We start from the raw sequence: 13,058 nt of genomic DNA on the forward strand, positions 1-13,058 counted from the left end.
GGGCTTGGGTTCTGTCATCTGTGGCTGTCATTGCGGAGATGCAAATGAAAGCTTCTATGAGGTGAATCGAAGTCAATGTGGCATTGCCTAGCCCCAGCCCAGCAGCGCTCTAAATGCAGCACCTTCCGGGGCGCCTGGGTGGCGCAGTTGGTTAAGCGTCCGACTTCATCCAGGTCACGATCTCGTGGTCCGTGAGTTCGAGCCCCGCGTCAGGCTCTGGGCTGATGGCTCAGAACCTGGAGCCTGTTTCCGATTCTGTGTCTCCCTCTCTCTCTGCCCTTCTCCTGTTCATGCTCTGTCTCTCTCTGTCCCAAAAATAAATAAACGTTGGAAAAAAAATTTTAAATGCAGCACCTTCCGAAATAAATATTCCCCTCTATTTTTCTTGGCCTTCACAACTGCACACCCACCTTTTCTTTCCAGGGTAGTCCCCAAACCATATCTGTACCGTGTACTACTTCCGTATCCATACCTGCTTCCCAGATATACCCAGTCAATATCACCTGCCTCTTTGAGGACTTAGCCATTCTAACATGGAGGAACTTTAGCTTTTCATCAGTGTGATTCTGGCATAGGCAAACTTTGGCACCATTCTATTTCTCCTTTTTGTAATCCTCCTTTTCATCTTTTTATCTCTCTCCTGCCTGTTCTCAGACATCCAGTGTCCTGTGCAGACTTACTATTTCCCAGGACTGACCACCTTCTCACCCCTTTCATCTACCCCTGGAAGAAAAGCATATAATCAGTGAATCCACCCAGGTACACTAAAGATACGTTATCACTTGTGATATCCCATTATCCCCAACACAGGGATATTGTTTGAAAAGAGAAGGTTATGGCATTTCATATAAAATAATATCTAATTATAAAATCTAACACTAAACCAGGATGGGGAGACTATTTTTTTAGGTAAATTGTTTTTCAGGTTTTAAAACCTAAACAGGTTTTAAACGTTTCAAGCTGCCCTTCAGTTCTCATTTCCTTCCTCAACAAATAGAAATGCATCCAATCATTCCCTCTTTCAACACATCTGTATTGGGCACCTGAATCATACACAATCCTAGTATTTAGGATAGAACTATACTTCTAAGAACTTTCAGCCCAGTATGGAGACAGAAAATTATGTGTAATCCAGAACAGTGTGGTATGGGCCTAAAGAGGGTATGCTGTGGGGAGACATAGGGATGTATCCAGCACAGGTTTGGGTGCCACAAGGGACAGTAATGACTAAGCCAAGTCTGAAGCTACAGGAAGAAGTATCCAGGGGAAAGGGAGAAGCAGGTAGTCCAGAGAGCAGAGGGAATATGGTGATGGGTGGTTAGGAGTGCCAGGGTTAGGAGAGCAACACCTACAGTGTTGGGTTTATGTGGGGTAACGAAAGCCACAGCACTAGGTGTATAGTGAGCACTTACAGTGAGCCAGGCAGTGCTCGAATTCTTTGCAGGCCCTTCTCCTGGGTTCAATGCCACCATCAACACAAGGAGCAGGAGACTGACCGTACTCTGTGCACTGCCCATCACCCAGACGATCACTATCACATCACACTCTGCTGAGAAAGATTTAGGACTGATTGCATCACCTCCTCCATCTCTATGGCCACAGATCCCCATGAGAAGCTCGGTCTGATCATTTCTTGTCACCTTGAGTAGCCCCACAGAGCTCTGTCCATCACTGACCCTGACCCAAACTAGCAGCAGCCTAAGCACTCAAACCTTTCACAGTACCTCTCTGGATGTGTCATCTATTACCATCAAAACTGGCTGCTCTGCAGTCTTGTCTTTGAATAGCACTCATCTGTTTGTTGAGCTCTTCCAGAAGACTCTGCTTCCATGGGGTCCAGAAGAAGAGGAGACGTCCTGTTTGCTCTTCATTGCTACTTCCTATCAATGTTAGCTTTCTCCTCCCTAAAGATCCCCTATCTTCCTTGAAATTATGGCATCATGAGCTTCTCTTCATCATTGCAGTCAATTGAAGGTCTCAGAGCCACTCACCACCCCTCTTTCAAGATTCTGGCACCAGGCTCATGGTCTCTGTCACACCTGCCTCCTGCCATAATGCTTGGTGATTTTCAAACCCATGTGGAGGATCCTTCCCCCAACTGGCCTCTCACTTTCTTGATCTCCTCTCCAATATTCTTGTCCTTTGCCCTACCTCAGCTATCCATACATCTTGCCTTTGTAAGTAACCAAGTGCATTTCAAAGTTTTTCCATTCTGCTTCTACTTTCTACTCCATTCAGCCCACTCTCTCCAGTCCTCTGATTCTAGAAATTTCTCAGCCTCAGCCCCACCAATCACCAATCCACTGATTCTTCACATTGCCTCTACCCTCATATCCTCTGTTCCCTCCATGTCCATCTCAGATCCCACAGTCCTTCCTTATAATCACTTCCTCATACCCCCCTTCCCTTCCTTTGCCCTCATTCTCTTTGTTGCACTCACTTGGCTGAATTATAAGCTTAGTTAAATCCACCTCTCTGTTTCACCTGTTTCTGCCCCCTAAGCAGCTGAATATGGCAAGAGAAAACAATGGCAGCTAGTTTTATTTTAATTCAATGGCCACGAGCCTCCATTGAGCTACTGGTGCTGCCCAGGGATCCCTAGGATATCATGGGGGAGGGTTTATGGAGCCAAACTTCCTGGTTCAGATTCCTCCCTCTGCCACTTACCAGCTGTATCATCAGGGATATTTATCTTCACTTTCTGAGCCTCAGTCTTCTCATGTATAAGGTAGAAAGAAGAATGATACTTATCTCTGGGATCACAGTGAGGATTAAATGAGAGAGCTCTCTGTGTTTCCATCTGTGACCAACCAATCATCTCACTTGTGTCTCAGGTACCCTTACTTCTCAAGTCTCATTGTTTTCTGCTCACTCTGCTGCACCATCAAATTTCACTGATTCACTGGGTCATTCTCATCGCTATGTATGCAAACTCTAGTAACCTTCCTTGACCTATCAACCTTCAGGAAGCCACCCATTTCTCTGCAAAACACCTCTATCTCCTATTTTCTCTGAAATACACTCCTATAAAGTTGTTTTTCACTACTGCTCCATCAAAACTGCTCTCATCAGCGTTACCAGTGAGCACAATCTTGCCAAAACCATGGAAACTTCCCCATCCTTGTTTTATTTGATCTGTCCATTGCATTTGGTATGGCCAGTTCCTCCCTGCTTGAGACTTCCCTCACTTGATTTCTGGGGCACTACACCTTCCTATTTCTCTTTGGCCACTTCTCCTTGGACTCTTTTGCTGTTTCCTTCTCATACCCTTGACATCTAAATATTGCAGGGCTGAACCCTGAGCCCTCTCTGTTTCTTCATTTACACTGAGTCTCTTGGCGATCTCGTCCAGTTTCAAGTGTCAAATGGCATCTCTAAGTTGATGATGCCCATATTTATATTCTCTTCCTCCAATATCCTCGTGGCTCATTTTATCATTTCCTTTAGGTCTTGACTCAAATTTCACTTCACAGAGACGCCTTCCCATTTTATATAAAATGGTGTTCTTGCACCATCAGTCTATATATCATATTCTCTTACTCTGTTTTATTTTCTTCATCTGTCATATATTTATTTGTGCATTGAAAGCCTTTTGAGAAAAGAGAAATTATCACTTTGTAGAATGCCTTGTACATAGAAAGCTACCAATACATGTTTGCTAAATAAAAGCATGATCTCATTCAGCCCTGACAACACCCCAGCAACCTTATGAGAAGGGTTATTATAGATGAAGAGATGGAATCAAGTTAGCCCATTATCATACAGCAGGCAGTTCAGACAGCTGGACTCCAGAGCCTACATGCTCACCTAGCATGCTACAGAAGCCAGAGGGGTACCTGGAGTCTGGGTCACAAGGGTACTTTTACTAGGTATGGAATTGATCTTGAGGATAATAGGGAGCTACTGGAGTGGTAGTGGTGGGGGTTGGGGGGTGACATGCCCTGGGTAAGGTGCTGACTCCATCCAAAATATGTACATACTTGCCTGTCTGCAATTCCTGGGTCATCGAATCATGCTGGCTCAGAAGCCGCCTTGGCTCTGGGTTGGAAAGTTTAGGCTGACAGCATATGTATGCTTTGCTAGCAGCAAACTGGCCTGTGCTGCCAATATTTAAACCAGATTTAGTTAAGAGCTTTGAGTCAACTTTATCTTGATGTCTGTAAAACTGAAAACCTTTCTTGCTGTTTCCATAGCAGCCTGATGGTTGACATAATTCCTAAAGAAGATTATATGTTAATGCCCAAGAACGATTTATTACACTCATGGGCTGTTGACCCAAAATGCCACAACTTGAGCTAGATAGTCTAGGAAATATTAAGCTTTTAAAAGGACATTATATTTCAAACTATAATAAAACAGGATGAGGTTTCCAAAAATCTGATTAAATGAACTTTTAAAATGCCTGTAATTTAAATATTTGACTCCTCTAAAGTTTAGCGCGGTCTAGATTCTGGCCTTTCATCTACCCCATGCCAGGGGGGTAAGGCAGTTGTAAGATGCACAAGCTATTTCCATATAGGCAATAAGTACATTTGGTTAATAGATGCTAAAATTTGCAATGTTTCCATGGTGAAATGAACTGCTGTTTTCTGTTTTAAAGGGAACCAACTGTTCGCCCTCCAATACCTCCAAAGCCCATTTCTCCTGTTTCATCTCCTAACCAGCAGAGACGGGAGAATAGGTGAGACCTGGCATTCCAGAATTTCTTGGCCAAAAGAAGCAGTTATAGAAATGAAAGCAAATGAATTGTGACTTGTTTTGTGCAAAGCATGGGTATGTTTTGTGCACACATTCACTGAAGAAGCACTTGTAACGCTTTTCTAGTTTTCTATTTGCCAACACAAATATGTATTTATGTTTGCCTTTGAATGCTTACGGCCATTTCCCATCTTATCGAAATACATTTTCAAGATAGAAGCTGAAGTATTATACATGAATACATATATAAATACATATATAATGACATATATAAATACACAGAAACTATACATATGTTGTTTTACTGAAAACATATATAAATATAATATATATGTATTATCTATACATACAGTTTATATTTACTCCTAGTTAAGTTTCCCATTAAAAGCTACATTTTCTGATAAAAGATGTTCTTCAACTTTGTGTTTCTACTCGAGCTCTCCCTTATGTTAGAAATACTTTTGGGTAGCTCCTTAGTCTTATGTTAGCTAAGGAATTTGCAATTTATTTCAAACCAATTACATTTTTAAAAATGTTCTGGGGGCGCCTGGGTGGCGCAGTCGGTTAAGCGTCCGACTTCAGCCAGGTCACGATCTCGCGGTCCGTGAGTTCGAGCCCCGCGTCAGGCTCTGGGCTGATGGCTCAGAGCCTGGAGCCTGTTTCCGATTCTGTGTCTCCCTCCCTCTCTCTCTGCCCCTCCCCCGTTCATGCTCTGTCTCTCTCTGTCCCAAAAATAAATAAACGTTGAAAAAAAAATTAAAAAAAAAATGTTCTGATTAACCTGTCTCCAAATAAAAAAAACAAAAACAGACTTGCTTTTCCATTTTGAATCTCTGACAGTCTATAATTAATACTTACAAACAAATTCAGAGATCTGAAAGTTTTCCCACGTGTTTATGTTAAACTGTTTAAAAGTCTCAGGCTGTTTTTTAAGATGTGCATTGCACATTTCCGTTATTATTGTGAGATTTAAAAAAAATGTTATTTCACTGAAGACCGACTACATTAGATCCACTTGATTGCCTGCCTTTGATTCTTTTGTATTTTTGCATTTTGATGGTGATTTTTGTTGACAACATGAAAGAAAATTCTAGAACTATTCTTCAGAAAGCGGGTAACTTCAGATAGAAAATGCTGACTGGGCAGCAGGGCTAAGTAGCATTAGGTGTTCAGCCTATTGAGTTAAAAAACTATGTCTGAATTTCTCTGTTCAGTGAAACTTCACAAGATCGTTGAAATTTTGTCCTTAAGATGAGAAGATAATTTTTTCCCTTTTAATGAGCCAGGAGAATACCTCTTCATTGAATTAATTAAAAATATAGACCATTTATAACTTTTTATTTGTGCAATGGTTATAATTATACTCTTAAAACAACTTCTTAAGCTTTCTAACTTACATTATTTTTCCTTTTATAGTATTGACCAATTAAATCTGAATTTGAATAAGATTTTTTTTACGGGACCTTAAATAAATTGCCTTTAGTACTATCTAAATTCTAATCTAAAATCAGCAACTCTAGAACAGTGAGCTTGTATAGATTCAAAAAAATCTAAATTTCACGGGAATTGGTCTAATCCATTTTTACTACTTTAATTTCTTTCTTCTCCCAATGATCTTAAAAATAAAATTAGGACAACTTGCATGTTTTAAACCCTCATTACTTTAATCACAGCAAGATGATTTTAATGAAAGAATATGAAAGGGAAGTGTTTCCTATGTAATTAACACATGTCCTCAGGAGTACAAAAAATAGTTGAATATAGCTTCTTGAGAACAAGCAAGAATGTTTAAATAGGTCAATCAGATACTTAGGAAAATAACAGAGAAAAACCTTGTATCATATTTTGTGACAGAACCTGACTTCATAAGCTTTTATTCTATCAACTCAATGTGATCATTCTCAATGTGGTGGGCTTGTTGGAAATTTAAAATATTTCCTATCTTATCTGAGCAAATATATTTCTCGATCGTATTCAAATGAGGTAAGTCTTTAAGAAAAAAAAATCATTCCTTTGCTGCCTAACAATAAAAACGATTCTTAAGAGATAAGTATGAAAATGCTTTATTGATGATTGGAGACTAAAATAAAATGAACATAAACATATTTAGAACAGATATTTCTGGATATATCTAGTGGTTAAAAATGTATTAAAGGAGACAGGCTAAATTGCAAAAGTATTATATTGGACCCCAGATTTTCATATAGGAAATGGTTGAGTTCTAGCCAAACAAAAGAGTAAGATAAAGTTTGTTATCTCAAGTAGCTATTGCTCCAACACACTGTGATATTTTTGAACATAAATGTTTTCTTAAAAATTTATATTTAATAGAGAAGTGTTTTCTTATCTAACAGACATTATCTTTAACTTTGAAAATATAGGCAGATATGTCCACCTAAACCAGGTGTATATACAGAAGCCAACAGATCTGCTGAAAGAAATATAAGGTACAATGATCTCTATCTCTATCTATGTAATTGTAGAAATGATGAAGTTTGCTTTATTAGCATACTTAAAGTACAAGGCAATTAATAATAAAATAGACAAAATCGGTTTTCCAGCTGGCTTTGAGATAGTGGTTAATAAATATTTTTATATGCACCTACAGAATTTTATTCTTTTTTTTTTCTATCCCAAGCTTTACATTAGGGAAACAACCAAAGTTGTCTCAACATGATAACAGAATAAAATCAAACCCCTTAAGAAAGGAAAACACCTCTCTATTCCCAGCACTTGTCCCAAGGTCTGTGATATAGTTGTATTGATGTTTATTTATTTATTTATTTAAATTAATTTTTTATTTTTTAAAATTTACATCCAAATTAGTTAGCATATAGTGCAACAATGATTTCAGGAGTAGATTCCTTAGTGCCCCTTACCCATTTAGCCCATCCCCCCTCCCACCACCCCTCCAGTAACCCTCTGTTTTTGTTCTCCATATTTAAGAGTCTCTTCTGTTGTGTCCCCCTCCCTGTTTTTATATTATTTTTGTTTCCCTTCCCTTATGTTCATCTGTTTTGTCTCTTAAAGTCCTCATATGAGTTAAGTCCTATGATTTTTGTCTTTCTCTGACTAATTTCACTTAGCATAATACCCTCCAGTTCCATCCACGTAATTGCAAATGGCAAGATTTCATTCTTTTTGATTGCCAAGTAATACTCCATTGTATATATATACCACATCTTCTTTATCCATTAATCCATGGATGGACATTTGGGCTCTTTCCATACTTTGGCCACTGTTGATAGTGCTGCTGTAAACATGGGGGTGCATGTGTCCCTTCAAAATAGCACATCTATATCCCTTGGATAAATGCCTAGTAGTGCAATTGCTGGGTTGTAGGGTAGTTCTATTTTTAGTTTTTTGAGGACGCTCCATACTGTTTTCCAGAGTGGCTGTACCAGCTTGCATTCCCAGATGTTTAGTTTTTTAAGTTGACTTATTTATTTTTGAGAGAAAGGGAGTGAGAGAGGGAAGGAGGAGGGAGAGGCAGAGAGAGAGAGGGAGAGAGATTCCCCAGTAGGCACTGTCAGCACAGATCCCAATGCAGGGCTTGAACACAGACTGGGAGATCATGACCTGAGCCGAAACCAAGTGTCAGAAGCTTAACCAACTAGGCCACCCAGGTGCCCCTAGTTGTGTTGTTTAAATGAATAGGTGGAAATATAGTCATTTGACTGAACTAGTTCTGCAAAGGCTTTGCTAGTATTGGCTGCAAAATAAGGCCATATCCAGCTCCACTCATATCACCAGGAAAAGACTCACAAATTGTATTGATCTTTGGGTAAGGTTTCCCCATGACAGTCCTGATTTATGCCTCTTGTCCTGCACATCCCATCTAGTTTAGTATTTATTGTGGTTATATTGTTTTTATATTTTTATTTTTTAGAAAAAACACTATTTTTGAAATTAGTTCTGAATGATGCTATTTTATCGACTTATCAATATGATAGACCATTTTTTTTATTATGGTAAAAAACATAATAGTAAGTTTACCATCTTATCCATTGTGACAACCAATGTTTCAAAGTTCAAAACTTACCTACTTTTTTTTATTATTATCTCCCTTGACTCTCAGAAGAGTCCCAGTTTGAAACATACATCACATGGATACCTTACCTTTGGGGAGAATCACCTTTTCCTTCCACTTAGTAACTTAAATATAACTGTATCTCAGCATTGCCCAAGCTGTGTCCCATGTACACAAGACGTCAATGCATGTTCTGTGAAAGAAGGGTTTAATGGCCAACACATTTAGGAGACACAATTAAACAGTTCTCTACCACAGGACTTCTCAGAAATTTTAATGTGTTTACACTTATTCCGAATCTCTGAAAGTTGGTTATATTTCCCAAATTTACTTGACTGCAAAATTCTTTCTTCATAGAACCCTATTAACCTTCTATAAAACACTGTCTTGAAAATCTTAAATACAGGGACACCAGTAGGCATTTTCCCTTTTTATGATCTTTTTATGATCTAGGGACACCAGTGTGGATTCAAATACTCTATGTGTCAGGTGATTCCTCCTACCCTATAGTTTAAAATATACTTTCTTTCCCTTTGGAAGCCTAAGAAGACAGATACTTTGACTGCATGTGAAGGACTAATTAATCATCTGGACATGTTGCTTAATGCTCTTTGGCTGTAGTTGAAAAACCTCTGAACACACTTCTGTGTTCACTTGTGCAGTTAACCATACTTTCTTTTCCATTTCCTTTTTTAAAGGAAATGTGGGAGAAGCCAATGTGTTGAGGAGACACTGTAGTTATTTCAGTGAGCATTAGATGCCAGAGCCAATGTCCAGTGAAATGACTGGTGTTTTGTGTGTGTGTGTGTGTGTGTGTGTGTGTGTGTGTGTGTATGATATCTATCATATCAGCCCTATATCATGAGCTGGTATGATAGAACAATTTCATTATGCAGTTAAAGTCAGTAACTCCTGAACACATGGACTATTGTTTACTGAAAACATAAGAATTTCTAGCTACTTCAAATATAGCTCTACTGTCATTGACTTGTGTTTATTTTTGATCATTTGAAGGAGTCAGGATCTCGAGAACATAGTCAAAGTGGCCACTTCACTTCAGAAAACTAACAGGGGGTAAGAGCTCAGAGCTTTGAGCTTATGTTTTTCTTTTTTTTTAATGTTTCAAAAAAGGCTTAACCGGTTCCTTTAAAAGTTCCAAATATAAACAAAATTCCAACGCTATTTATATAATTTAAAAGAAGAAAGAGTCTGTCTCTCTAAGTAAGTGTCCCTGAAAAATGGGCAACACTGACATTTATGGATACTTTTCTTCTCCTGCTTTGTCTTTTGGTGATTGTACTCATCATTGTCACCTCTGCTGTCTGTGGTTTTGACCTTGTTCCAAGTCCTCGTCCTGTATTTATGTTGCTGGCTCAGATCTTAACTTCTCTGCCTTCCCAGCACCCTCATTTAGAGTGTCCTAGGCCATATTTACCTTCCTTCCCAAATGCACTATTTCCTGACTTCTTTCTGTTCTTTCCTTCAGCCAAGCTCACCTTTCTGGAATCATTCTTCATTCTTCCATGTCTTTCCCCTTAATGTAGTGTCACGCATATATGCATTAAATGTCTAAAATTCTCTTCATGCTCACATGGCCTCACCCCAGTTCAAACCTTCATGGGCACCATCATAAGTTAGAGTAGCTGGGGTGCCTGGGTGGCGCAGTCGGTTAAACGTCCGACTTCAGCCAGGTCACGATCTCGTGGTCCGTGAGTTCGAGCCCCGCGTCGGGCTCTGGGCTGATGGCTCAGAGCCTGGAGCCTGTTTCCGATTCTGTGTCTCCCTCTCTCTCTGCCCCTCCCCCGTTCATGCTCTGTCTCTCTCTGTCCCCCAAAAAAAATAAATAAATAAGTTAGAGTAGCTACCCAGATTTACTTACATTCCCTCAGTCTCTTCTCCCCTAAACCATCACTGCCACTTCTTAAAATTCTGCTTGAACAACTACTTCACTGGCTCCCCCTTGCCCGTTCAATTACATATAACCTTTGCTAACCTGACTCCAACCTAATGTTCCAGAGTTATTTCTGACTTTGCCCTCACATTTACCCTACAGGAAATAGCAAATTAAACCACTTTCTTTCTGCAGTTTCCAGACATTGTGCCTTTGTTTATGCCATCCCACCTACATAGCAGCCTTTCCCGGCCTCAAGGCCACCATATCAATCCATCCAAGTCCTACGTATTTTTCAAGATCTAGATCAGATATCACTTCTTCTGTGAAGTCTTCACAGAATGATCCAGTGAGATCATTCCAGTGACTTCTATTTATCTAAGCTATTTGAACCCCCTATTTATGTGTTATAACAACTAATCATAATTGATGTTGTTTCATGGTATCTATGTCAGCATCTCACCCTCTCTGTCATCTCTTCAGTTTCTCAGAGCAGATGTTTTGTTTTATTCACCGTAAGTCATTTGCAGTGTCTAACAGGAATCTTTCGTGCGATGTAGGTACTTATATAATAGATTATGGTAAATAATGAATGAAAAGTGGGAGACCTGGAGTATAAAAATTCCATATTTTAAATGCCATGCCTACAAAAATTCTCATTGCTTGGTGGAATTCAGCAATGCAATGCTGAGTGTGATTGGGGACCATGGTCTCAGTCAAAAGAACTGAAGAGAAGAAACAGAGGTGACACATTGCTCTTCTGTGCACAAAACTAATTGGAGCTCTGAATCCAGGTGGGGACTCCAGAAAGTATCCTGAATGTTTCACTTCCACCTTCTCTTGTCTGAGTGCCTAGATCTCTAATTCTATTTACTTTACTTTTATGAGGTCATATTTTGTTTTTAAGAGAGATTGGACAGTGTTTTGGTGAGTGGTGGGGATGTTTGAGAGGGAGATATGTGAGTGATGCTGAAGGGAAGTTATGGTTTGGCACAAAGAGAAACACTGGGAACTACTGTCAGTCTTGTCCCCTCTCCCTAGGCACGATGCACGAAATCCACAGAAAGATGTGTTCTTTGCAGGGAGAAGTTACTGCTCTGGCAGCATTCCTCCAAGGGGAATGTCTGTTGGATTGACATACCCAAGGACCATTACTATGGGCCATCTGTAGGGACTAGAAGTAGCTTCATTCACCTGAGCTGCTCTTTGTGATATTCCTTCGTGAAGTGGACTGTCACTCCTATCTGATTAAGAGCATTTAATTTCTTGCACATGCAATGGTGAAATTTAATATTCAAAGCTTTTATCAATGTAAGGTCACTTTAAAAGCCCAACTTCTTTCTTCAGAATATTATCTCCATTTTATTTAATTTGCCACAGATTGTCTTCTCATGATTTATGCCAATTTTTTTTTTTGTGATAAACGTGAGCAACCCCAGATTCTGATAATCACATTGTTGTGACTCACATTAGCCAGAAAGGTCTGGGGCTACAATTTTATAGGATTCTTAGGTTTGTTCTTATCCTGGGAGATATGGAGAGAGTCATACCCTCAGAGGTAGAAGGTGGGATTTCAAGCAAGAAACAACAGTGGGGCACTGTGTCAGGGATAGAATGTTAATTAATTCTTGTCAGGGTCAGCAACTTTTATATTTCAGTATTTATCCTCAGCCTTCAATCCTACCACTGAATATGTAACATTGTTTGAAAAGTTTCATTTATGTGATGGCTGCTAATGTAACATGTTTTAGGGTCACTGAGAGGACTTGCCCAGTGGCTATTCTGGCAGTGCGTGGTGCCAGGCACCTTCAAAGCACACGAATGACTCAGAACTATACTTCTCTAGCCTGAGCCAAAGTCTTGATGTCTCTAAAAGCTGTTTAAAAAATAAATATAGCAAGCATTTATTTAATGAAAAATTTAATAGACTGGGAACTGTTTGTTATAATGGCCAAAATTAATTGAAAGTTTATGGCTTGCCAGACAGCATGCTACCAACTTTATACTCATTAGCTCATTGATTCTTTTCTCAGGTGGGTACAATTAGTATTGTTGGACAGATGGAAAAATTGAGGCAACAACAGATTAGGTAACACACCCAGAGTCACCAACCAGTAAGTGGTGAATCCTGGATTGGGATCCAGGTACCCCTGACATGGGACCCTGAGTATGTAACTACTGAGTTATTTGGCCTCATGGTTTCCTGGTCGGTACCAGTGATGACTCAAGAGGAACATTGAGAAAGTGTGGAAAATGTGTGATTCTAGAGCAAGAAGAAGGAAAAACCATGATTTGTGATCTAAAACTGGAAGGCAAGAGAAATGGAGGCAAAGTGGTGACAGAAATATTGAAGAGAAACCATGCTGTGAGGAGCAAACAGGAACAAGAAACCCACTGAGGCTGCCTTCCTGGGGGAAAGACCTGAGCTCAGGTGGCTCT

General features: G+C 39.6%; 1 protein-coding gene across 18 annotated transcripts in view; it reads left to right on the forward strand.

The window, feature by feature from the left end:
• Positions 1-13,058, forward strand: part of SCEL (sciellin) — a 320,878-nt gene that overhangs the window by 254,188 nt on the left and 53,632 nt on the right. For 16 of the 18 annotated variants that reach the window (XM_045054657.1, XM_019828151.3, XM_019828143.2 and 13 more), the window contains 3 exons: positions 4,601-4,681; positions 7,080-7,145; positions 9,743-9,802. In XM_045054657.1, the coding sequence (XP_044910592.1) occupies positions 4,601-4,681; positions 7,080-7,145; positions 9,743-9,802 (207 nt within the window). The remainder of the gene's footprint in view (positions 1-4,600; positions 4,682-7,079; positions 7,146-9,742; positions 9,803-13,058) is intronic. The other 2 variants (XM_019828162.2, XM_019828184.3) reach the window with 1 other exon arrangement.

The sequence above is a fragment of the Felis catus genome, chromosome A1 (assembly GCF_018350175.1).
Source record: "Felis catus isolate Fca126 chromosome A1, F.catus_Fca126_mat1.0, whole genome shotgun sequence".
Taxonomy (NCBI): domain Eukaryota; kingdom Metazoa; phylum Chordata; class Mammalia; order Carnivora; family Felidae; genus Felis; species Felis catus.